General features: G+C 39.7%; 1 protein-coding gene and 1 pseudogene across 1 annotated transcript in view; one reads left to right on the plus strand and one right to left on the minus strand.

Moving 5' to 3' along the window:
- Positions 1 to 23,484, plus strand: part of RARS1 (arginyl-tRNA synthetase 1) — a 29,243-nt gene extending 5,759 nt beyond the window's left edge. Inside the window, exons 4-15 of the mRNA NM_001105338.2 lie at positions 7 to 115; positions 663 to 763; positions 1,988 to 2,109; positions 4,187 to 4,307; positions 6,048 to 6,177; positions 6,782 to 6,886; positions 11,614 to 11,792; positions 12,172 to 12,281; positions 17,143 to 17,248; positions 21,885 to 22,057; positions 22,195 to 22,442; positions 23,262 to 23,484. Of these exons, the coding sequence (NP_001098808.1) occupies positions 7 to 115; positions 663 to 763; positions 1,988 to 2,109; positions 4,187 to 4,307; positions 6,048 to 6,177; positions 6,782 to 6,886; positions 11,614 to 11,792; positions 12,172 to 12,281; positions 17,143 to 17,248; positions 21,885 to 22,057; positions 22,195 to 22,442; positions 23,262 to 23,371 (1,614 nt within the window). The 3' untranslated portion in view covers positions 23,372 to 23,484. The remainder of the gene's footprint in view (positions 1 to 6; positions 116 to 662; positions 764 to 1,987; positions 2,110 to 4,186; positions 4,308 to 6,047; positions 6,178 to 6,781; positions 6,887 to 11,613; positions 11,793 to 12,171; positions 12,282 to 17,142; positions 17,249 to 21,884; positions 22,058 to 22,194; positions 22,443 to 23,261) is intronic.
- Positions 855 to 1,967, minus strand: LOC101906156 (large ribosomal subunit protein eL20-like; annotated as a pseudogene).
- Positions 23,485 to 25,673: the final 2,189 nt, after the last annotated feature.

Raw genomic sequence — 25,673 nt, forward strand, 5'->3', positions numbered from 1 at the left:
TTATAGATGCTTAAAACCAAGGAACAGAAAGTTAATCCAAGAGAAATTGCTGAAAACATTGTCAAACACCTCCCAGACAATGAATATATTGAGAAAGTTGAAATTGCTGGTCCTGGTATGTCATAATGTACTCTAAAGTAGTTCTATTGATTGCTGAGTCCTTTTGAAATAAGAAAAGAAAACCATTTTAAATATAAACATAAGGTTAAAACTCATGTACTGAACAAGATGATGAAAACACCTTGGATTGGGAGTTAGGAAACTGAGGTTTTAAACGAGACTTACTCACCTGGTTGTGGATGAGTTACTTTATTGCCTTGTCACTCAGTTTCTCATCAGCAAAAAGGAGATAGTGATGGCAGATACTCTGTGGCAGAAGGATCGTTTATTTTCTGTTAAGAGTTAAATCATTCGCTGGGAGTGAAGGGGTCCTGCATTAAGTAGGAAGCTTTCAGGAAAGTGATGAAACTAGATGTGGAAACAGGGAGCTCATAAGAGGGCTCAAGCCAAGGCCCCAGGTGCTGTTGGAAGCCTGAAAAGTTTCACCAGAGCCACACTAGGGTTCTGGAGCCAGCATAAGTGAAATTGAGAAGTGCTTTGGGAGTAGCAATCTTCAAAGTTGGAAGCTATCTAATTTTTTTCTCTTCTCTGTTTTTCTTTAGGTTTTATTAATATCCACTTAAGAAAGGGCTTTGTATCACAACAGTTGACCAATCTCTTGGTGAATGGTGTTAAAATACCTTCCATTGGAGAGAACAAAAAGGTATATGTATATTTTTTGATTGATAGCATAATACATTAGAACTCTATTAGCTGTAGCTAAAAATGGCTTTCACTTTTTATATTGAGATTTAACTATTCATATTTTGAGATTATGAACATAGCTGTGAAGTAACCTATCCACTGGGTCTTTTTGTTTTTTTGAAGTCTGGGATCTTCTGCCAGCCTTCAGTAGGTGATCTGTAGGAGTTGCTCCACATGCAGATGTATTTTTGATGTATTTGTGGGGAGGAAGACGATCTCCATATCTTAGTCCACCACTATCTTGAAAGTTCCCCCTTCCCCTGGGTTTTTTTTTTTTGTTTCCGGTTTTCCCACTTGAGTTTTATTTGGGCAGACCCGGGGACAGAGAGGGCCTACACCTAAGAGAAGGTGTTGGGCCTCTTGTTGGCGAAGTGTGGCTTGTGCTGGCAACGGAGGGCCTGGTGCGGCAGTGGGAACCTGATCTTGGAGTCTTGGGACTGCTTGACCGCTGGTCGGCGGCACTTGCTGGCTGCGATCTCCTCCACCTTCACAATCTGGATTGAGTGGGCCCAGGCTTGGTGCCAGTGCCCATGTCTCGGTAGCCCTGGGTGATGGCACCAGCTGTGGTCAGGTCCTGCTACTCCCAGTGCATGCTGTGGGAGTCACAGTGCAGCCAGATGCTGAAGTTCTTCACCCAAAGGGGAGATTTCTAACACCTGTCCACAGTAGACCATTTCCCCTGAGGATTTCTTCATCGTCTTCAGTGGAGACACAAAAGTACCAGAAGCGGGACTTGGCAACAGCGTGATTAGGCGCAAAAATTCTCATACGATAGAGGGGCAGCATGCAGCATTTGGGGGTCGGCAGGCAGCACCCCACCACCTTATACTCACAGAGTGTCCCTGAGGCCTTCATGGTGCTCTACCCACAATTGCCACCACCCTCGAAAAAGCTCCCCTGGGTCTTGATTGCTATATGATTTTTGTTTTCATTCCCCAAGGCATTTGAGGTAGCCAACTGATATTTATGAGTTGTCTCTGAAATAAAGAATAGATAACTTATTTAAACAGATTTGATTATTTTTCAATTAATGATGGACAAGTTCCATCAGAAATCCTAATAGTTGCATTACAATCCAAGCTAATGTTTAAGCCTTGTTTATTATTAAATGTTATTAATGAATGTGTTAGCAAAAGAAAATGTTTATATCCCTCTCTAAAAAAATCTTTACTATTTATCCCAGGTTATAGTTGACTTTTCCTCTCCCAACATAGCTAAAGAGATGCATGTAGGCCACCTTCGGTCAACAATCATAGGCGAGAGCATGTGCCGCCTCTTTGAGTTTGCAGGATATAACGTGCTGAGGTACGTACTCTTGCCTTTCTTTGGAGATTTCTATAGAAAAGAAAGTTATCACTAGAGAAAGAACCTTTGATTAAATCAGTGATTCTTAAGTGTCTGCTTCATAATCACCCATTAGGCTTTTAAATTATATCTTTGGCCCCTCCTTTGGACTAATAGCTATTAAGACTTGGGGTGGATGTAGAACCAAGGGGAAAACTCCCTCATTTATTGCACAGATATTCCTTGAGTGCCTCCTGTATACTGCTGCTGCTAAGTCGCTTCAGTTGTGTCTGACTCTGTGCGACCCCATAGATTGCAGCCCACGAGGCTCCCCCGTCCCTGGGATTCTCCAGGCAAGAACACTGGAGTGGGTTGCCATTTCCTTCTCCAATGCAGGAAAGTGAAAAGTGAAAGTGAAGTCACTCAGTCGTGTCTGACTCTTCTCGACCCCATGGACTGCAGCCTACCAGGCTCCTTTGTCCATGGGATTTTCCAGGCAAGAGTACTGGAGTGGGGTGCCATTGCCTTTTCCGTCCTGTATACTAGAAGTATATATTTTAGTGGGAGACGTAAGCAAGAAACAGATTGTACTGGACCTTGTAGCCCATGGTAGGAAATTGCAGTTTTATTAAATGCAGTGGAAAGCTTTTGGAGAGTCTTAGTAGGGCATATAATCTGATTAGAGATTGCCCTGGTTTCTTCAAATAAACTAGGCAAAGAAGGGAAAAGGAACTATAGTAATTAATTAGAAGTCTGTTTTAATAATCCAGCTAAGAGTTGACTCATTGGAAAAGACTGATGTTGGCAGGGATTGGGGGCAGGAGGAAAAGGGGACGACAGAGGATGAGATGGCTGGGTGGCATCACCGACTCAATGGATTTGAGTTTGAACAGGGAGGCCTGGCGTGCTGCGATTCATGGGGTCACAAAGAGTCGGACACGACTGAGCAACTGAACTGAAGAGGTGATCTGATGGTTTGAGGTTAGATGAAAGCAGTGAGGAATGAGAAGTGATTGGATTGATATATTTTGATGAATTTTGTCCACTGATATTTGCTAAGTCACTTCAGTCGTGTCCGACTCTGTGTGACCCCATAGACAGCAGCCCACCAAGCTCCCCCGTCCCTGGGATTCTCCAGGCAAGAACACTGGAGTGGGTTGGCATTTCCTTCTCCAATACATGAAAGTGAAAAGTGAAAGTGAAGTCCCTCGGTCGTGTCCGACTCTTAGCGACCCCATGGACTGCAGCCCACCAGACTCCTCCATCCATGGGATTTTCCAGGCAAGAGTACTGGAGTGGGGTGCGATCGCCTTCTCTGATATTTGGGAACTACTAAATTATACTGAAATAATTGGTTGAAAAGTTACGTTTTCATAAAATTATGGTAATGACCAACATTGACCTGACTGCCACTCTCCCAGTTAACTAAGCAATAAACAGATCACAGTCCATTCATAGGAACTTCATTCAGCAAATCCTGTAGGCCAGGTGTTTGCAGGCTCATTATTGGGTATCTAATGACAAACATAACAGACCTTGTCTTTGCCTCTCAGACCAGATGAGGAAACACCTTCATAAAAAGAACACTACTAAACATGATGTACTGGCACTTAATGTTTGTGGTTCCTAATGGAATATCAGTTCAGTTCAGTCGCTCAGTTGTATCCAACTCTTTGCAACCAACCCCACGGACTGCAGCATGCCAGGCTTCCCTGTCCGTGACCAACTCCTGGAGCTTGCTCAAACTCAAGTTCATTGAGTCGGTGATGCCATCCAACCATCTCATCCTCTGTCGTCCCCTTCTCCTCCCATCTTCAATCCTTTCCCAGCACCAAAGTCTTTTCAAATGAGTCAGCTCTTCACATCAGGTGGCCAAAGTATTGGAGTTTCAGCTTCAGCATCAGTCCTTCCAATGAATATTCAGGACTGATTTCCTTTAGGATTGGCTGGTTTGATCTCCTTTCAGTCCAAGGGACTCTCAGGAGTCTTCTCCAACTCTACAGTTCAAAAGCATCAATTCTTTGGCACTCAGTCTTCTTTATAGTCCAGTTCATGTTTATCATTTTTAAGTGGTTTTATGTTCTGTGTCTGATACTAGATTAAACCATGTAGGAGACTGGGGAACCCAGTTTGGCATGCTCATTGCTCACCTGCAAGATAAATTTCCAGATTACCTAACAGTTTCACCTCCCATTGGGGATCTTCAGGCTTTTTATAAGGTTTGGTGCCATTTATTTTTGTATTATTTGTGTGTCTATCAATTATCATAATTGTTTTCCTTAGGGAGTTTTAAATGGTATTTGAAGCTATTATGGGGTTAAATAAAAGTTGCTCCATTCTCTGTTCCTCATTGTAGCATGTTTGCTTTTATTGGTGTATGTTAAAAATTTAAATCTACAGCATTACCCATTCTTACGTGAATTTAGGAGTTTGTTAGTCAAAGTACATTTTAGTATTTCAAAATTTTGATGCTGCTGTTATCTTCCTGATTCCGTATGTTTTGAAAGCATTATTAAGTATAAACAGTTTTTTAAAGACAAATTTACCATAAACCATAATTTTAAATAAATCACTGTAGTAAACAGTCTTTGACTCTTTCACTTATCCGTATATAAACTTTTATTATATCAATTGTGGTTATAGTAACATTTTTGTATTGTACCTATTTAAAGTTTTATCATACTCTTTCATGTTAATTTGTGACCACATCTTATTTTGGATTTGTAGACCAAAGTGTATGCTCCTTATTATTTGGTTTCCCCCCCCATTTTGGGGATGCTCAGTAAGTAACTTCATGTTTTTACTTGTAGGTTTACTTGTAGGTTGTACCTACATGTTTCTACATGTAAGTTTTCTCATTTTTAAAATTGTTTTCTTATGATAGAGTCCCAAGAATAGGATTACTGTATTAAGAAGTAATATAGTACTTAAAACTTTTTTTGGTTGGTTGGTAACTGGCTTTTTTACAGGTTTTTTTTTTAATCTTTTGGTATGTATTTTCTAATGAAAAGATTGAAAATTGTTTACTGGTATCAGTTAAGTGAGATAGCTATAATCTGCTGGAATTCTGTGCACTGAATACAATGGGCAAATCTATTAATGCCATATAATATTTAAAACACATTGCTGAATTTTAATACCAAGGATAAAAGAAAAACCATATGTTTATAGTTTTTAAAACATACAGATCTGTGATTGCAAAGAGATACCTAGAATTTTCATCAGAATGTTATTGCTGGTTAGTTTGGGATAGGGTTAACAATATTTTTTTAATAAGCACGTTTTGCTTTCAAAGTAGATAGGAACCAGTGAAAGCAATTTTTTTTATTTTTGGTTGCTCAGGGTCTTCGTTGCTCCACACGGGCTTTCTCTGGCTTCAGCCGCGGGGTCTCCTCTCTAGTTGCACGCTGGCTTCTCTCGTTGCAGAGCCCACGCTTGAGGCTCTCGGGCGTCAGTAGTTGTGGCGCACAGGCTTAGTTGCCCCACAGCGTGTGGCGTCTTCGCAGACCAGGGATCAAACCTGTGTCCCCTGCACTGGCACGCAGATTTTTATCTGCTGTGTCACCAGGGAAGTCCATGATTTTATTTTTAATTACCACCCCCCCAAAAAAAAATTATTTAGAATGGAAATTAGAACCTGGAAAATTCAGCCTCATGTGTTAGCTGTACATTGTCATTCTCCCGGAACACAAGCACTAGTGTGAACTGGAAAGGTGGAGGTAGCATTGTGATCAAATGTTACATTTTTAAGGAAAATTATTTCAGAAGTAATAATTGGGTTTTATTAGCACATTCATTTGTAACAACATTCTTTGACTGTTGAGATAGAACACTTGTTCAACAGATCTAAATTTTTACTTCCTCTGTTTTTTTGTGGGATTTTTTCTTTTTTTTTAGAAATGTGTTTTATCTAGAAATATGGGGCTGATTGTTTACAAACCTTGCCTTTTTTAATATAGGAATCCAAGAAGAGATTTGATACTGAGGAGGAATTTAAGAAGCGAGCATATCAGTGTGTTGTTTTGCTCCAGAGTAAAAATCCAGACATCATAAAAGCTTGGAAACTCATCTGTGATGTCTCCCGCCAAGGTAAGCTTCTGGGCTTTGTTTATTTTTCCAGCGAATACTACTGCATGTAGTTTCTTGAGTATTCAGAATTGACTTTGAATGACGTATTAAATATTCAAGGGCTAACAAATAGATTTTTTTTTCTTACATATTTTCTGAAATTGAAACTACAAAGAAAGTTTATTTATAAAGACAGGCAGGTGCAAAATTTAATTTCTTTAGAAGTCAGGAAAAATTAGTTAGAAAAAAAGTAGAAAGGAAAAAGATGCTATTCACATTAAGCATCCGAAGCTATAAAATCCTTACAAATAAATCTATCCAGAAATATGTAGGGCTAAAATGAAGGGAAATACACACCAGGGTGGAACAGAATGTTTGGGTAGAGTGTCATGCCACGTCCCCTAGTTCTCCATATTCATTTATGGTTTCAAGACAGTTCTGAGTGTTCAGACTTGACAGTGTTATCTGAAAGGTCACTTTGAAGAACAGATGAACACGAATAGCCAGTAGATCTTTGGAAGAGGCTGGTGGCTGTTTTGCCACACGAGGCAGTAAAATGTATTGTGTTACTGTAGGTTATCTTTTTAAATTATACATTCTCTTTATTTTATGACTTTTTCCCTAGAGTTTAATAAAATCTATGAGGCATTGGACATCTCTTTAATAGAGAGGGGAGAATCCTTCTATCAAGATAGGATGCATGATATTGTAAAGGAGTTTGAAGATAGAGGTAAGCACTCTTTTTTTATTTTTAACTTGATTGTACAAATTTTCAAACATAGGCAAAAGCAGAGAGAATATTATAGTGACATCCCAGCTTCATGCACTTGTCACCAACTTAATTATGAACACAGGCAGACCTTATTGTGTCTGTTACCTTCCTGTACACTGCTTATATAATTTCTTCTATAACTGCTTTGGTTTGTCTCTGAAACAACAGACCCTTCATCCCACCTCAAAACCATGATAGCGTTATCACTCCATGACAATTAATACTTCTTTCTTTTTTTTTTTTAATTTGTTATTTGGCTACGTCAGGTCTTAGTCACATCATGTGGAATCTTTCATTGCAGTGAACGGACTCTCTTGTGGCACGTGGCCTTCAGTAGTTGCTCTGTGCCCTGGTCCACTGGCTTAGTTGCTCTGTGACGTGTGGGATCTTAGTTCTTTGACCAGGGATTGGATCCTAGTTCCCTGACCAGGGATTGAACCCATGCCCCTGCATTGCAAGGCAGATTCTTAATCACTGGACCACCACAGAGAAGTCCCAATGATTTCTTAATAGCAAGTCATGAGTTCACATTTCCTAAGCTGATTCAGAGTCTGCACATTACATTTGTTTAATATAAAATTTGTTAAGTCATGGGTTTCTCTCCATAGCCCCACACTTCTTTCTCATTTATTATTGAAGAAACTAGGCCATTTGTCTTACAGAGATTTCCGTATGGTGTTGTGTGGCATAATTCCTCTATCTGTATTTTCTAAAGAGGCTAGATTAAACTCTGATTTGTGTTTTCTTTTCTTGTTTTGTCTTGTTTATTTGTGAGAATGCCACTTTTTAGTTGACTCTCTTGTTACGATGTTAAGATGAATTAGTGGGTTCAGGTATTGTCAACCTGATCTGTCCTTTAATTTCCCCATTAGACTTTCCTCTAGTGGTTTTAGCCGCTATTGATGGTCATGACTTGGTTCTGTTGTTTTATTGGAGGTTGGGAATACAGCATTCTGTCGTTTCTTGGTTTGTTACCTGGAATTCTCCTGTGCAGAACTTTGTCGCATAATCATTTTGGTTAACCAGAGGTACGGTTCATAGGCAAACAGTATAAATGCTTGGTTCTTTCTTTATTTTTATTTACCAGTTTTCAGAATAGTAAACTACTTTCTTAATATCTTCCAGATGTAACAACTGGATTATTTTTAGCATTATTGTAAATTAGGTTTAATATATTTTATATTTTCCAACTGTTTGCCTTTATTTTTTTAATATTCAAATTGTCTTGTATTTCGCTAATGGTAGTCTCAAGTGGCTTTCCATTTTTTCCCCCTTGACCCTTAGAGTTTTTGATAGTTTACTTGTTTTCTGGACACAATATTTCAGGATAAGTTTGTACATTTCCTGCCTTAATTGTGGATTCAGCTCTTCTGTTATCTCCAGGGAAGCTTAGTTCCTTGAATGAGAAATGATACTTACTAATCACATTCTGGAAACTTAAGGACCATACTTTTAAGATAAGGAATTTTTAAAAATTGTTTTAACTTGAGATATAGTTGATTTACAATTAATTTCTGCTTTACAGCAAAGTGACTCAGTTATATATATAAATTTTTTTTCATATTTTCCACTGTGATTTATCACAGAATATTCATCTTAGTTACCTGTGCTATATGATAGAACCCTGTTTACCCGTTCTGTGTATAGCAGTTTGGAACTACCAACTCCAGACCCCCTTCCCTCCCTCTAACTACAAGTCTGTTCTCTGTGAGTCTGTTTCTCTTTCGCAGGTAGGTTCATTTGTGTCATGTTTTAGAGCCCACGTGTACGTTATATCACGATTTTGTCTCTGTCTGACTGCACTCAGTATGACAGTCTTTAGGTCTATCTGTGTTACTGTTAATGGCATCTCTGCCGAGGTCCAGCCCCGGCTGATCCAGGGTATTCGAAGGAGAGACGGCTTCAGCGACCTATTCAAATGTTAATTAGAGATAGAAAGAGTAATAGAATGAGGATAGCTCAGTAGGAAAATTCAGTGGAGAAAAGAAGCTGAGTAGCTTGGTTTACGTGGAAAATCAATATAACCCGTGACACCAGGTTAGCTCTGACCACGGAAGCCGCAGGCGCCCTCTCGAATAGCGGAAGGTGCCCACCTTAGACACCTTCTTGAGTGGGTCTTAGAAGCCCAGGCAAATAAATGGTCGCAGAGGATTTCCACGCTCCAGATGGAGACTCAGCTGGAAATTGAGGGGAAGAATGACATGGGGAGACCAAGCTTTGGTGAGCAAGGCCCGTAGCTTTATTTTCAACAGGGGCTTTTATACCCTAAGTTACACATAGAGGATAATAGGGGATGCAAAGTCAGCAGTCTTTGATCCTTATCAAAAACCAGGGTTTCTTTCCTGCAGATTTATCGTATACAAATGGTTTAGGTGATTTACATCATCTTCTGGCCAGAAGGCCTATTAACATTTTATGACTCTTGACAAAGACTGATTTTCTCTAAGAGTAATTATTTTAAGGTTTGGCGCCATCTTCCAAAGGTGTTAGATAAAATTGCATTCCTATAGGGCGGATGTGTAATGGGTTTACAACAAAGGAAAGAATTTATTACCTTAAGGGTCTAAAGTTGCTAACACCAAGGCCACTACTTATGTTTTCTACATACCAACTATTAATTAATACACATTCAAGGATACAGTACAGAGGATGTGGAAACTTGGCAGCAAGCATTGGCTCATCAATGAAATCTTTTACTAGTTTTATTCTGACAGTTTCTAACTCTCTGAGAAGCTCTAAGCTATTTGAATATCTTAAGCTTCCCATGCCTCTCCAGGCTGGGAGACTGTAAACAATCGTATGCATAGCTGTAGGAGCCCGGGTAAATTTGTCAGGCGAGTTAGAGAGCCATCTGAGGGGTTTGGATTTAAACACTCCTAATTGCCCAGGAACTTTATTAATTGGAGCTGTAAGTTAACTCTTTGACAGAGAGAGGGAGATGGTGGTGGGGGACAGCCCCCAGTAAAGTCCGAGGTGAGAGCACAAAGCAATAAAGTAGGCAGACTCTGGCTTTTTTGGGGGGGGTAGATGCTCGAGAATATCCAGGGGGACTCCTGAGGCTCGATCCCGCCTTTGCGTATGCCGAGCCTCCTTCCTCATGACCTTTGTCACGAGTGGAATGCCTCACCGGCTCCCGGCACATCTCATTCTTTTTTATGCCTGAGTAGTGTCCCGTTGTATGTGTACGTCATGTCTTCTTTATCCACTCATCTGTCAATGGATATTTAGGTTGTTTCCATGGCTGTTATGAATAGTGCTGCTGTGAAGACAGGGGCGCATGCATCCTTTTGAATTATAGTTGTATCCAGATATATGCCCAGGAATGAGATTGCTGGATCATACAGCAACTCTAGTTTTTGTTTATTGGGGAACCTCCATACTGTTTGCCATAATGGCTGCACCTGTTTATATTCCTGCCAATAATGTAAGAAGGTTCCCTTTTCTCTACACCCTCTCCAGAATTTGTTATTTGTAGACGTAGGTAAAAAGATTTTAATAATGAGAAAAGAAGCTGGCCATGTTAGTCATGCTAGCAGAAAGGAGGAATTCACCAAAGCAAGGCAAAGCAAGTGTGGGGTCCTTAGAAATAGTTTAGGATATTGGAGGGAAACTGTATTCCTTGCTGTAAGGGGAAGATGAGAATCCAGATTGTCATAATGTGAGAAACACTTTAATTGTGACATTATTTTGTACTCATAACAAGAAAAGTAATGTCCATTAAAGAAAGAAAAGAAGCACAAAGAAATTAGTAACTTCCCAAGGTCACATAGCTAATAACTGCTAAGTCAAGATTCAAACCTGGGCAGTGTGGCTTCAGAGTTTGTTTTTAACCAGGATTTTATACTGCTTTCACCCTACCAAGCATCAGTTTTCTAAAATGTTAAAAAAGGAAAAAGGCAATAGTAATAGTATTTACTGCATAGAGTTATTGTGAAGGTTGAATTTAAGACTCAATATAGTGTTTAGCATATAGTAAACACACTGAGGAGAAGGAAATGGCAACCCACTCCAGTGTTCTTGCCTGGAAAATCTCATGGATGAGGAGCCTTGTGGGCTGCAGTCTGTGGGGTTGCTAAGAGTCTGACATGACTGAGCAACTTAACTTTCACTTTTCACTTTCATGCATTGGAGAAGGAAATGGCAACCCACTCCAGTGTTCTTGCCTGGAGAATCCCAGGGACGGGGGAGCCTGGTGGGCTGCCGTCTATGGGGTCGCAGAGTCAGACATGACTGAAGCAACTTAGCAGCAGCATACTCTGAAATATGGCTGATTTTACCATCATGTTCCTTATTGTCCCTTCTTGCATCCAAGAATTTTGCCTTTTTCATCATGTGTATGAACATGATTTTATTTTTTCCATTTTACTAGTCATTTCAATGCTGAATCCTGCCATGTTTGTGCCCTGAACTCTGTTGTAGTTGTAACTCGAAAACTAAATAAATGAATACATTTTAAGAGGTAATGATAGAAATTGCATCTTTCTCCCAAAGGAAGCTATGGCTCCTGCTTGAAAGCAAAGCACAGATTGCCATGTTTTGTGTCTGCTGGGCAGGTGGACGACTCCTCATAGACTGAAATGCTCTACGAAGAGTTTGGCAGCCAGGTGTCGTGTTACTTTGGGGAACTACCAGAAACACTCCCTGGGTGCCCAGACACAGTTTTCTCTTTTTCTCTTTTCTTCTAGGATTTGTGCAAGTGGACGATGGCAGAAAGATTGTGTTTGTTCCAGGATGTTCTGTACCATTAACCATAGTAAAATCGGATGGAGGTTATACCTATGATACATCTGACCTGGCTGCCATTAAACAAAGACTGTTTGAGGAAAAAGCAGATATGATCATCTATGTGGTGGACAATGGACAAGTAAGTTTGTACATTTGTATCAACTTGCATTGTCTGATTGGAGGTAAGGCAGTATGGTGAAGCATTTGGCACTCAAAAACCCTGTAAATTTTCCTCAAAGACGGAAATTCAGAAAAGTGATATGAGAGAGAGAGCAGGGTTTGAATTTGGCCAAACTTGTTCACTTCTCAGTTTTCCCACTTGTCTCTGTAAACTAGGAAGGATGTTCCCTTATTCTCATATATAAGGAATAAAGAAGAGCTTCTATAACTTTACTTGCCTTAAAAGGTTAGTGAGTGATTTGAATTTTACAAATCTTTATTCCTAAGTAGAAGAGCTTTAAGTCATTTTTTAAATTAGAAAGTTTAGCAAGTAACTTTCTCTTTCTATTTCTTTATAGTCCTTACACTTCCAGACAGTATTTGGTGCTGCTCAAATGATTGGTTGGTATGACCCTGCCGTAACTCGAGTGTCTCATGCTGGATTTGGTGTGGTGCTGGGGGAAGACAAGTAAGTCTGCAAATGTGAAGGTGGTAACAGCGCCCGACCCCCAGATTCTTCAGTAGAGACCATTTCATTTGATACCAGAGTCTGTATAAGCTGTAGTATGTACGCAGCCAAGCTGTTCCGTACCTGTGTCTCATCACTGCCAGAGTGCAGCCTTTTAGGAAGAATTGAGAGATTTTTACATCTTCCATTTAATATTGTCTTAGGATCCCTTAGTTATTTAATTACCACATCATTTTTGATTTGGAGACATGGCCTAAATTCTGCCATCACATAAAAGTGGGTGATGTTTCTAAAAGCTTCATGAAGTAGCTCAAGGTGCTTAACACGCCAATGTGCAAAAATCCTAATTAAGTTTATAGCCTGCTGCTGCTGCTAAGTCGCTTCAGTCGTGTCCGACTGTGTGTGACCCCATAGACAGAAGCCCACCAGGCTCCCCCGTCCCTGCTGGGATTCTCCAGGCAAGAACACTGGAGTGGGTTGCCATTTCATTCTCCAATGCATGAAAGTGAAAAGTGAAAGTGAAGTCGCTCGGTCGTGTCCTACTCTTCGTGACCCCATGGACTGCAGCTACCAGGCTTCTCCGTCCATGGGATTTTCCAGGCAAGAGTACTCCTAGCCCTACCCAAATAAATGTCAGGGTATTTATTTTAGATGTAAGGTTATATGCAGACAAAATACCTTAGATCAAACATATAATTCTGTATAGCTGCACTTTTTTTGTAATTGGAAGACACCTGGTCCTTAAGGTATTCACGGTCCTAAGAAAGTGCTAAAAATCAAACACGTGAGTATTGCTTTAGAGTATCTTATTTTCCTGTTTTGTTTTCTTTTGACTAACATTTAGATGATTATTCCTACAATTGGGAGAAAATTACCACATTTACTTTTTTTTTTTTTGCCTTGGAAGTCTCTATTTTTTTATTTTTATTTTTTTTCATTTTAAATTTAAATTTATTTATTTTAATTAGAGGCTAATTACTTTACAATATTGTATTGGTTTTGCCATACATCAGCATGAATCCTCCACGGGTGTACACGTGTTCCCAATCCTGAACCCCCCTCCCACCTCCCTCCCCGTACCATCCCTCTGGGTCATCCCAGTGCACCAGCACCAAGCTTCCTGTAAATGTGCTTCCTAAAAAGCACATTTACTTTTTATGTCTGATATTTATCACCAATAATTATATGTCAGCATTTGTTTATCATGTAATGGCTAGAGGATTTTTTGTGTTTTTTTTGTTTTTATATAATTTATTTTTTTTATTGAAGGATAATTGCTGTACAGAATTTTGTTGTTTTCTGTCAAACCTCAACATGAACCAGCCATAGGTATACAAATATCCCCTCCCTTTTGAACTTCCTCCCGTCTCCCTCCCCTCTAGGTTGATACAAAGCCCCTGTTTGAGTTTTCTTAGCCATACAGCAAATGCCTGTTGGCTATGTTACTCTTCCCATACATCTCACCCTCTCCCCATGTCCACAAGTCTAGTCTCTATGTCTGTTTCTCCATTGCTGCCCTGTAAGGAAATTCTTCAGCACCATTTTCCTAGCTTCCATATATATGTGTTAGAATACGATATTTATCTTTCTCTTTCTGACTTACTTCACGCTGTGTATAGGTTCTAGGTTTATCCACCTCATTAGAACTGACTCAAAGGCATTCCTTTGTATGGCTGAGCAATATTCCATTGTGCATATGTACCACAACTTCATTTATTCATCTGTCGATGGACATCTAGGTTGCTTCCATGTTCCAGCTGTTGTAAATAGTGCTGCAGTGAACAATGGGATACATATGTCTTTTTCACTTTTGGTTTCCTCAGGGTATATACCTAGGACTGGGATTGCTGGGTCAGATGATGGTTTTATTCCTAGTTTTTAAAGGAATCGCCATACCGTCTTCCATACTGGCTGTATCAATTTACATTTCCACCAACAGTGCAAGAGTGTTCCCTTTCCTCCACACCCTCTCCAGCACTTACTGTTTGTAGACTTTTTGATGGTGGCCATTCTGACTGGTGTGAGGTGATATCTCATTGTGGTTTTGATTTGCATTTCTCTAATGGTGAGCGATGTTGAGCATCTTTTCATGTGTTTATTAGCCATCTGTATGTCTTCTGTGGAGAAATGTCTGTTTAGGTCATTTTCCCACTTTTTGATTGGGTTGTTTGTTTTTCTGGTATTGAGTTGTATGAGCTGCTTGTATATTTTGGAAATTAAACTTGTGTCAGTTGTTTCATTTGCTATTGTTTTCTTCCATTCTGAGGGTTGTCTTTCACCTTGCTTATAGTTTCCTTTGCTGTGCAAAAGCTTTTAAGTTTAATCAGGTCCCACTTATTTACTTTTGTTTCCATTACTTTAGGAGGTAGGTCATAGAGGATCTTGCTTTGATTGATGTTATCGAGTGTTCTGCCTATGTTTTCCTCTAAGAGTTTTATAGTTTCTGGTCTTATATTTAGGTCTTTAATCCGTTTTGAGTTTATCTTTGTGTATGGTGTTAGGAAGTGTTCTAATTTCATTCTTTTACATGTAGCTGTCCAGTTTTCCCAGCACCATTTATTGAAGAGGCTGTCTTTGTTCTATTGTATATTGCCTCCTTTGTCAAAAATAAGGTACCCATAGGTGCATGGGTTTATTTCTGGGCTTTCTGTCTTGTTCCATTGATCTTTATTTCTGTTTTTGTGCCAGTACCATACTGTCTTGATGACTGTAGCTTTGTAGTATAATCTGAAGTCAGGAAGGTTGATTGCTCCAGCTCCATTCTTCTTTCTCAAGACTGCTTTGACTATTCGGGGTCTTTTGTGTTTCCATATGAATTGTTAAATTTTTTGTTCTAGTTCTGTGAAAAATGTTATTGGTAATTTGATAGGGGTTGCATTGAATCTGTAGATTGCTTTTGGTAGTATAGTCATTTTCACAGTATTGATTCTTCCTACCCTGGTTGTATTGTTTTAGATATCTGCATTCATGTAATTATGGTGTCCTACACCATAAAAAAAAATTATCAGGGATAGCTAGCCAGTGGCATCCTACCATATTTTAAACATTGATATTAAAATGCTCAAATTCAGACCTCCCTTGGTGGTCCAGTGGTTAAGACTCTGAGCTTCCACTACACGGGCGTGGGGTTCAGTCTCTGGTCAGGGAAGTTATGCATGCCGTGCAGTGTGGCCAAAAAAAATAAATAAAATGCTCAGATTCTGCCGTCTATTTTTTTTAGTGAATTTTTCTTTTTTTAAGGCTTTTTACAATAAAAAATTTATCATTTTTTTGATCAACTTCCTGTGTATTGAGCACCCACTGTTCATGGCATTGGCTGGGTGCTCCACAGTGTGTACATGAAGATAACATAAAACACGTCCTCTTTCCTGAAGAAGCCTGTCCTCTAAAGCAGAGCAGTTCCCTTTGGAGCCTGTTAAAATACACATGCCAGGCCCTCCCAGGAGAGCTAATGACTTTCTAGGTCTGCAGTGGGTAGTAGGCATCTGTTTTTGAAAGCTCTTTTTGATATTCAGCTGTGCGTCCCTCTCTAGAACCACTGGTGAGAGGAGAAGAGAGGACCCACACACACGAAAGATAAAGATTCAAGGCAGGCACAGTAGGGAGTAACAGGAAAGACCAGATTTTGCCAAGAGGAGACGTCCTTAAGGAAGGCTTTCTTAGCATTTTGCCTAGGCTTTATGATGGGTATCATTTCATCACACAGAAGGTTTGGAAGTTGTTGGATTCTCAAGGATGGGCGGGGATGACATAAGGAAAGCCTGGGAAATCATGTAGTTTTGGAATAATAAAGGAGTTTAATTCCGTAATAAAGGGCAAGATGATCCCTTTTAAAGGCAACTTTGAACATACAACTTTAACAGGAAGTATCACGGGCACTTTGGCAGACTTTATGTTCAATAGAAAAGCATGCTTCCTTTGTATCATTGTTGGGATTGAACAATGTTTTTAATTTAAAAGGAAAAAAAAGACAGTATCTTGCAAACTTATTTAATAGGTAAAATTCAATTTTCATGAGATGCTTTTTAACAGTGCAGTTGCCCAGGGCAGTGCTTATCTGTACTTTTGCCCCATCCACAAAGATTCTGATTTCAGTGGGTATGAGTGGGGCCCTGACATCCAGTTTTAAAAGTTCTCAGGCTGATTTTGATATGTTCTTAGGGTTGCTGCTAAGCTGCTAAGTCACTTCAGTCGTGTCCGACTCTGTGCGACCCCATTGACAGCAGCCCACCAGGCTCCCCTGTCCCTGGGATTCTCCAAGCAAGAACACTGGAGTGGGTTGCCATTTCCTTCTCCAATGCATGAAAGTGAAAAATGAAAGGGAAGTCGCTCAGTCGTGTCCGACTCTTAGCAACCCCATGGACTGCAGCCTACCAAGTTCCTCCATCCATGGGGTTTTCCAGGCAAGAGTACTGGAGTGGGGTGCCATTGCCTTCTCTGGTTGGCTACCACTATAAAGGTGGAATTACTAGTCAGGAAAATGCAAGTGAGATTCCAGTTAAGAATTTCCTCCCAAGCAATTCTAGAAGCAAAAGTATTAAATAATTCTCTAAGAAGGCAAAACAACTAACCCAAACCTCATGTTCAGGAAAATGAACAAATGAACAGATGCCTTCTTTCTTTCCCTTTTAGGGACTGTATTAAAAATGGATATGTAGAGAATGCTACTAGGAGCCTAAAGCATAGAATGCTTGGAGTAGAGGGTTATAGATGAGAGACACTTGGGAGTGTCTACTTTTCTTTTGTCAACCACCCTAGTTGTCAACTGAATAAGGTGATGTCAAACCTTAACTTTCAAAGATTTCTAAGTTGGAAGGTCTGCTTCAAAATGTGTTTAATCGGGACATTTAAATTTTATTAGGAAGAAGTTTAAAACACGATCGGGTGAAACAGTGCGCCTCATTGACCTCCTGGAAGAAGGACTAAAACGCTCCATGGACAAATTGAAGGAAAAAGAAAGAGACAAGGTAATCCAAAGACTGACTTGTATATTGTGTAGTGTGCATTTTGTTGTGGTTTTTCATTTTTGTTTTTATTGAGAGAACTGGGAAGGTTTATAAGCAGTCAGTCAACTTCTGACAGGCTTATATCTCAGGTTATTGCACAGTTAGTTTCATGAATTGCTGAGTGTTTATTGTGAAAATGTAGTTCGTAGCTATTACAAAAGACCATGGCCTTTTCTTCCTTTGTTAACGTGGCATAGACTCTCTGCTGCTGCTTGGCAGTTCACCTGTCACTGCTTTGAAGCAATGACAGGAGAAGACTGAAGACTGAGGCGGTTTGAGTGAATATCCTACATTAGAGTGTACATCTGCTGAGCTCCTTTCCCTGGGAGCGTGTGAAGAGTCGTCATTAGCAGTAACACCGACCACACGAGTCTTCCCTTGAGCCCACAGAGTAGGCGACGTGATGGCCTTTCATAGCACCCTTAGAAAGGACTGTGGTTGGATTTGTGTGAAATTTGGATGAACTGCATCAAAGTAGGGGAAAATTTTTTTTTTTTTTTACTATAAAATAGAGGTCAGAGATTGAGTCAAAGGATCTTAGGTCTTTTACATTCCAGCAGTCAAATGGAATGAACATAACTACTGTAAACAGAAGAGTAAAATTATAGAAAGAGACACAGAATAGGATTAAATGTAGACATGAATGAGCCAAACAAAAAAGGGGTCTTCGAGGACATACTCTGGTTGGTTTGGGTAGATCACTAATAATCCAGAGAGCATGAAGGCAGGCTCTAAGGGAACATTCTCCCCACCTGTTCCATTTCCATTGTTTGCAAAGTGAAACATGAAATTGTTTTTTACTGTTTCCGGTTGGTGGTTGTCAAGTGTACCCAGTTGGTATCTCCAGAATGGTTTTGCCTTTTAGTCCTGGCCTAGGTATAAGTGGCAGTCAGATGAAAAGTGGAAAATTCAGTCACTAATCAGTTTGTTTAGTCTGCATAGTAACAAAAACTGCTTTAACTATTTGGCCATTTCAGCTACTATTTTTAATCTACATAGAGTAAATGTAAAGCTTGATGAATTTTTATACACACATATATACACACTGCTGCTGCTGCTAAGTCGCGTCAGTTGTGTCCGACTCTGTGCAGCCCCATAGACGGCAGCCCACCAGGCTCCTCTGTCCCTGGGATTCTCCAGACAAGAACACTGGGGTGGGTTGCCATTTCCTTCTCCAGTGCGTGAAAGTGAAGTTGCTCAGTTGTGACCATGCTAACATCAACCAATCAAGTTATATCTCTCTCACCCCAGAAAGTTTCCTATCACCATAGATCATTTTTGTTTATTTGAGGAGTTTAAATGAAAGCATAAAGTATGTGCTGTTTTCCAGGTATATCAGTAGTTCTTTTTACTGCTAGATAATAGTATTAATGTGTTTCTTCTGTTGAAGGACATTAGGGTTGTTTCTGTTTGTTGACTGTTAACGAATAAGAAGCTGTTAATAATTTCAGCATTTCTGTTCAAGCCACCTTTTGGGTACATGCACTTTTCTCTTAGATGTATATCTAGGAATGGCATTTCTGGGTTGTAGGGTGGGCTTACATTTAACTGTTTTAAAAATTGCCAAGGAGAGAGTTACAAGCGTTATATACTCCCATCACTAGTACGATTGTTCCAGTTGCCCTGTATCTTTCCACATAACTGGTTTTGTGAGTCTTACTTTAATAGCTTTTCTGGTGAATATGTATTAGCATCTCACAAGTTAAAATTTGCATTTCTCTGATGAGTAACTACGTTAACTGTTGCTTATTGATCATCAGGGTATCTTTTGTGAATAATATGTTCAAGTCTTTTGCGTAGTGTTTGTTTTAGACCATCCATTTATATTTATCCACATATTTACACTTTCCTGTGAACTTTATTCCTCCTTGCAGTTTCTAATTGCCTAGGTGTGGTTTGGAGAGGGAAGTAGAGTATTTCCTTCTTTCCTTTGTATTTATCTTGCTTGAAGTTGCTGACTTTTCTGAGCGTTGGGTTCCTCATCAGTTTAGGAAAATTCTCAGCCATATCTCTTCAAACATTGCATCTTTGCCCCATTCTGTTGTGGAATCTAAGTACATATATTATGTTAGAACTTTTGACTGTGTCCCAGAGTGTTTTTTCACTTTTTTTTTTTTTTTCCTATTTTTCTCCTCTATATGCTTTATTTTGGATATTCTAAATACCTTAATCATAGTTTTCCATTTTGAAATAATTTCAGACAAAAAAAATTATAAAATAGTACAAAGTATTCCCATATCAGCCTCCCCAAATATTAACATCCTATAGATGTAGTATGATTTCAAAACCAAGAAATTAACATTGCTACAGTACAGTTCACTAATCTGCAGACCTTAGTCAGATTTTGCCATTTGTCTTTTTCTAGTCCAGGATCACATGTTGCATTTAGTCTTCATGTTGTCTTAATCTTTTTTAATCTGGGCAGTTCCTTGCTCTTTCTCTTTCATCATCTTGACACTTATTGTCAGGTTTTCTGTGGAATGTCCTGCAGCTGGGTTTATCTGGTATTTCTTCATGATTAAATTCAAGTTATACCGTCTTAGGAAGATAAGTTTCCTTCTCACTTCAGTATTTCAGGAGGCACACGATGTTGCTGTGTCTCATGATTGTTAACATTAATTTTGCTCACTTTTGTTACGGTGATACTATCAGTTTTCTCCGTTGTGAAGTTACTGTTTATCCTCTTTGTAATTAATAAGTATTCTTTAAATGATTCCAGACTTTTAAAAGGTGTATCAGTGTCAGACTTTATTTTTCTGGGCTCCAAAATCACTGCAGATTGTGACTGCAGCCATGAAATTAAAAGGCGTTTACTCCTTGGAAGGAAAGTTATGACCAACCTAGATAGCATATTCAAAAGCAGAGGCATTACTCTGCCAACAAACGTTTGTCTAGTCAAGGCTATGGTCTTTCCTGTGGTCATGTATGGATGTGAGAGTTGGACTGTGAAGAAGGCTGAGCGCTGAAGAATTGATGCTTTTGAACTGTGGTATTGGAGAAGACTCTTGAGAGTCCCTTGGACTGCAAGGAGATCCAGCCAGTCCATTCTAAAGGAGACCAGTCCTGGGTGTTCATTGGAAGGACTTATGCTGAGGCTGAAACTCCAATTCTTTGGCCACCTCATGCGAAGAGTTGACTCATTGGAAAAGACTCTGATGCTGGGAGGGATTGGGGGCAAGAGGAGAAGGGGATGACAGAGGATGAGATGGCTGGATGGCATCACTGACTCGATGGACATGAGTCTGAGTGAACTCTGGGAGTTGGTGATGGACAGGGAGGCCTGGCATGCTGCGATCCATGGGGTCGCAAAGAGTCGGACACGACTGAGCGACTGATCTGATCTGTTTATTTTATTTTTGGCTGTGCTGGGTCTTCATTGTGGTGCGTGGGCTTCTCGTTGCTGTGGTTTCTCTTGTAATGGAGCATAGGCTCTAGGGAGCATGGGCTTCAGTAGTTGCTGCGCAGCATGTGGGATCTTCCCGGACCAGGGGTCGAACTCGTGTCCCCTGCATTAGCAGGCAGATTCTTAACCGCTGAACCACCAGGGAAGCTCCAGTTGCAGTCTTTAAAGTTGCTGTTGCTGTGTTTCGGTTGTTTGTATTGTCTTGTTCCCCCTCACCCTACCTCACCTCCTTGGTTTTTAGTCATTTCATCTGACTGGTGGGTGAAAAGTTGTAATAGTTCTAGATAATGTCATCTTCCTAGTTAAGTTTTCTGGCCGACAGCACACCAGCTAGTTGTCTTAATGATGTCCTTGTGTTGATGCTCTCTGGAGACTTGAAACAGTTGCTTCATACAATTTATTCAGCTTTTAAGTAGTTGATTCTGGTGGAAGGGGTTAGTCTGCTTCAAGCTACTGCATCATGTCCAGACCAGAAATCCTCATATACTTACTTGACCTAATAATGTTTCAGAATATGACCAAATTTACCAAGACAGTGTTTTCTTTTCCAGTTCTTGACACCCTGTTTTTATTCCAGTTAATTACCTGACCCTAATTTTGTTTCCTATAACCTATATCAGAATATTCTATGGAATGAAGCAGATAAAAACTAATAATTGGTGCTTTCGTTTCATATCTACTGAATACACTGGAGAAAGAGTATTCAAGCTGACATTTCATAATTTATAACTCGGGTTTCTCATGGAAGCATTCTTTGTTATGCAGAGCTGATGAGTTTTATTTTCCTTATTCCCTCCTTGTAGATTGGTCTGTTTTCCTACCTCAGTGTTGATATTCATTGCAGTTTACTGTTAAAGACCATCAGATGCTCCTCGTGCTTTGTGTGCTGTTCTGTCGCTTCAGTCATGTCCAACTCTGTGTGACCCCATGGACTGTAGCCTGCCAGGCTCCTCTGTCCACGGGATTCTCCAGGCAAGAGTACTGGAGTGGGTAGTCAGTCCCTTCTCCAGGGGATCTTCCTGGCCCAGGGGGCGAACCTGCGTCTCTTAGATCTCCTGTGTTGGTAGGCGGGTTCTTTACTAATAGTGCCAACTGGGAAGCCCTAGATGCTCCTTACCACCATCTTTTGTCTGTGAGATGGTGCAACAAAACAAGGATTGGTAACTTAGGAAGTATTTTTTGTTTTTCCAAAAGGTCTTAACCACAGAGGAATTGAAGGCTGCTCAGACCTCTGTTGCTTATGGCTGTATCAAATATGCTGATCTTTCCCATAACCGGCTGAATGACTACATCTTCTCCTTCGACAAAATGCTGGATGACAGAGGAAACACAGCGGCTTACTTGTTGTACGCCTTCACTAGAATCAGGTAATTGGGGTGCAGCATTTTTAATTTTGAGTCAAATGATGATTTCTACTTTGGATCAGGCATTCTTTATTACCTGTTTTCAACGGAGAAGAATATACTTAACAAAGGGGAATGATGGCCGTTACCTGATTTTTCAGGTCAATTGCACGTCTGGCCAATATTGATGAAGAGATGCTCCGGAAAGCTGCTCACGAGACCGAAATCATTTTGGATCATGAGAAGGAATGGAAACTAGGCAGGTGCATTTTGCGGTTCCCTGAGGTTCTGCAGAAGATTCTAGATGACTTACTTCTCCACACTCTGTGTGATTATATCTATGAGCTGGCAACTACTTTCACAGAATTCTATGACAGCTGCTATTGTGTGGAGAAAGATCGGCAGAGTGGTAAGTGGCTCATCCAGTAGTCATATTGGGGATTGGGCACCAACAGAGGCATTCATTTGAGTTGGATGTGGGTAATTTTCAATTTATTTATGGAAACCCCCCACACCCAGTTTCCCCCTAGTTACACAGTAACCCGTATCATATACAACAGACAGAATTGCACTGGCTCTAATACAAGCATAAATGGAATTCTTAAACAGACTCGTTTCCCCACCATCAGGCACATGGGCTAGAGCCATAAAACTCCAAAGAAGCAATTGAAGGTCACTAGGAATAGGACATTTCCAACAAAAGCAGTGTGACTGATAGTCACAGAGTCGGTCTCTGGGTTCTTAATAATGAAAACTACCCTTGGACGAAAAAAATAATACCTCTTTTAGGCTTTTTGCTCTATTGTGTTATATAGTTAATGAAATAGACTGAACTAATGATTAATAATAATACAGCAAGTAGACGTTTCTGAGAGTCATGGTTGAGAACTTAAAATTTCATTAGGAAAAAAAAATCATTATGGTGTTTAAAGTTAATTCAGACCATGAAGCCTAGAACAGAATTTAAAAAAAGAATAAGATAAAAGATACAAAGCCTGCACTATTAGACTGTAATTTTATCAGTTAAAAACAGATTTCTTAAACAGAAATTTATTTCTTAGATTTATTTCTTTCTTAGATTCTCTCTCTACAGTTTAAGTAAAGATGATTCTAGTTAAAGCCCCCAAAACATATGTTAGGCTATTTACTTCTCAATAAAGTCCAGAACTAGCATAGATTCTTTAACAGTGATTTGTAGAAAAAGTAATTACTCTCTTTGTATTCTCAGGAGAAGTCCTGAAGGTGAACATGTGGCGTATGCTGCTGTGTGAAGCAGTTGCTGCTGTCATGGCTAAGGGGTTTGATATTCTGGGAATAAAACCTGTCCAAAGAATGTAATCCTCCTAAGGTTTGAACACTGTGTTTTCACCAAAGTGGCCATTAGCATTGTTTGCTTTTTTACAATCATGTGGATACAAAAACAAGTAAAAGGAATTTATCAACTCTCTCTAGAACTTGTGGTTCTTTGTCTCTCACAACTAAACTTCTGAAAAGTACTTTCACTAACTTTAATTAGATAAGGAATCCCATTTATTGACCCCTAATGTAGTCCCCAAGAACACAACCTTCACTGCCATTTATTCTGGAGAAACACATGCTTAATATACATGAATGTTACTACACTGTGCTGCTTCCAAGGGTCTCCATGGTCAGAGGAGCCTTAGATATGAATGAATGATGACCATAGCTACCATTTACAAACTGGTCTGTACAGAGCCCGTATCCACAGCATAAAGGATACCTTGGGAATAAATATATAACCAAATAGAAAATAGCAATAAGACAAATTACGAAGAAACCAAGTAGAAGTTCTAGAGGTGAAAAGTATAACTGAAATTAAAGATTTGCTAGAGGGGTCCAACAGCAGATTTGAGCAGATAGAAAAAGGAACTTGGAGAGAGGCCAAATTTAAATGATAGTCAGAATTACATCAGTGCTTAGAATGGAATTTTTAAAGAATGAAAAGAGACTAAGATGACCTTTAGGACGACACCAGCAGTACCAACATATGTATAACAGGAGTCCCAGGTGAGAGGAGGGAAAGAAGCATAAAATATTTGAAGAAATAATGATTAAAAATTTCTCTAATTTAATGAAAATTTTTAATGTACATATAGAAGAAGCGTAGTAAACTCCAAGTAGGATAAAAACAAAGCCTTTTTAAAACACGATCTGGAGAGACAAATTGAAAACTTTGAAAGCAACAAGAAACAAATCACAGTAATTATTTTTTCTGGGAACTGCCACATTTCCCACAGAAGCTCTACCGTTTTTACATTCCCACCAACAGCACACGAGGGTTCCAGTTTTTCTATTTTTGTCAACACTTTCTGACAGTAGCCATCCTGTTAGGTGTGAGGTGGTATCACAGTTGTGGTTTGCATTTTCCTAATTAGTTAACATTTTGAAGACCGAAGGAAGGAAATAATAAAGACCAGACTGGAGAGGAATGAAGTAGAGAATAGGAAAATGAGAGAATCGAAAGAAAATCTGGTTCTAAAGATCAGCAAAATTGACAAATGTTTATAGCTAGACTGGTAAGAAAAAGCTCAAATCACTAAAATCAGAAATGAAAGTGGGGCTGTCACTACCAGCCTTACATTATAAGATGTGTTATAACTGTACATAGTCCAGCTGCATGCCAAAAAAAATTATAGACAGCATAGGTGAAATTTTAAAAATCTGGAAACACAAAATACCAAAGCTGATTGAAGAAGAAATAGAAAATCTTAATAGACCTAAAACAAGTGAAGAGATTGAATCAATTATTACCAAAAAAAATTCCAATAAATTTCCAGGGTCGGGTGACTTCTCTGATAAAAAGAATTAACATCAGCTCTCAAACTCTTCCAAAAAATAAAGAAGAATCATTACCTAACACGTTCTGTAAGGTCAGAAGCCCAGTATTACTGTGATGTTTAGTTGTTCAGTTGTGTCTGATTGTGACCCCATGGGATTTCCCAGGCAAAAATTCTGGACTGGGTTGCCATTTCCTTTAGGGAATCCTCTTGACCTAGGATTCAAACCTGGGTCTCCTGCATTGGCAGGCAGATTCTACCACTCAGTATCAAGGGCTTCCCCAGTGGCACTAGTAAAGAACCTGCCTGCCAGTGCAGGAGATTCAGAGACTTGGGTTCAATCTCTGGGTCAGGAAGATCCCCTGGAGGAGGGCACAGCAACCCACTCCAGTATACTTGACTGAAGACCCCAAGGACAGAGGAGCCTGGTGGGCTACAGTCCATAAGGTTGCAGAGCCGGACCTGACTGAAGCAACTTAGCACACATGCATGCACCCTGATACCAAAGCCAGAAACATGGCAAGAGAAGAGAAGCACAGATCGATACCCCTTGTGAATACAAATGAAAACCTCAAAAGTACTAGAAATCAAATTGAACAATTTTAAAAGAAGTATATGGTATGAGCAAATGAGGGGCTCCGATCAAGATGGCAGAGTAGTAGGACATGGAACTCTCCTCCCACAAATACATCAAAAATACATTTACAAATGGATTCTTAACACCTACTGAACACCAATGGAAGTCCTCAAACACCTGAAAGGATGAGAAAGATCTCCACATAACTGGGCAGGAAGAAGGGGTGGGAGGGAGCTGAAGAAAGGAAAAGTTCCCACACCCTAGG

The sequence above is a fragment of the Bos taurus genome, chromosome 7 (genome assembly GCF_002263795.3).
Source record: "Bos taurus isolate L1 Dominette 01449 registration number 42190680 breed Hereford chromosome 7, ARS-UCD2.0, whole genome shotgun sequence".
NCBI lineage: Eukaryota > Metazoa > Chordata > Mammalia > Artiodactyla > Bovidae > Bos > Bos taurus.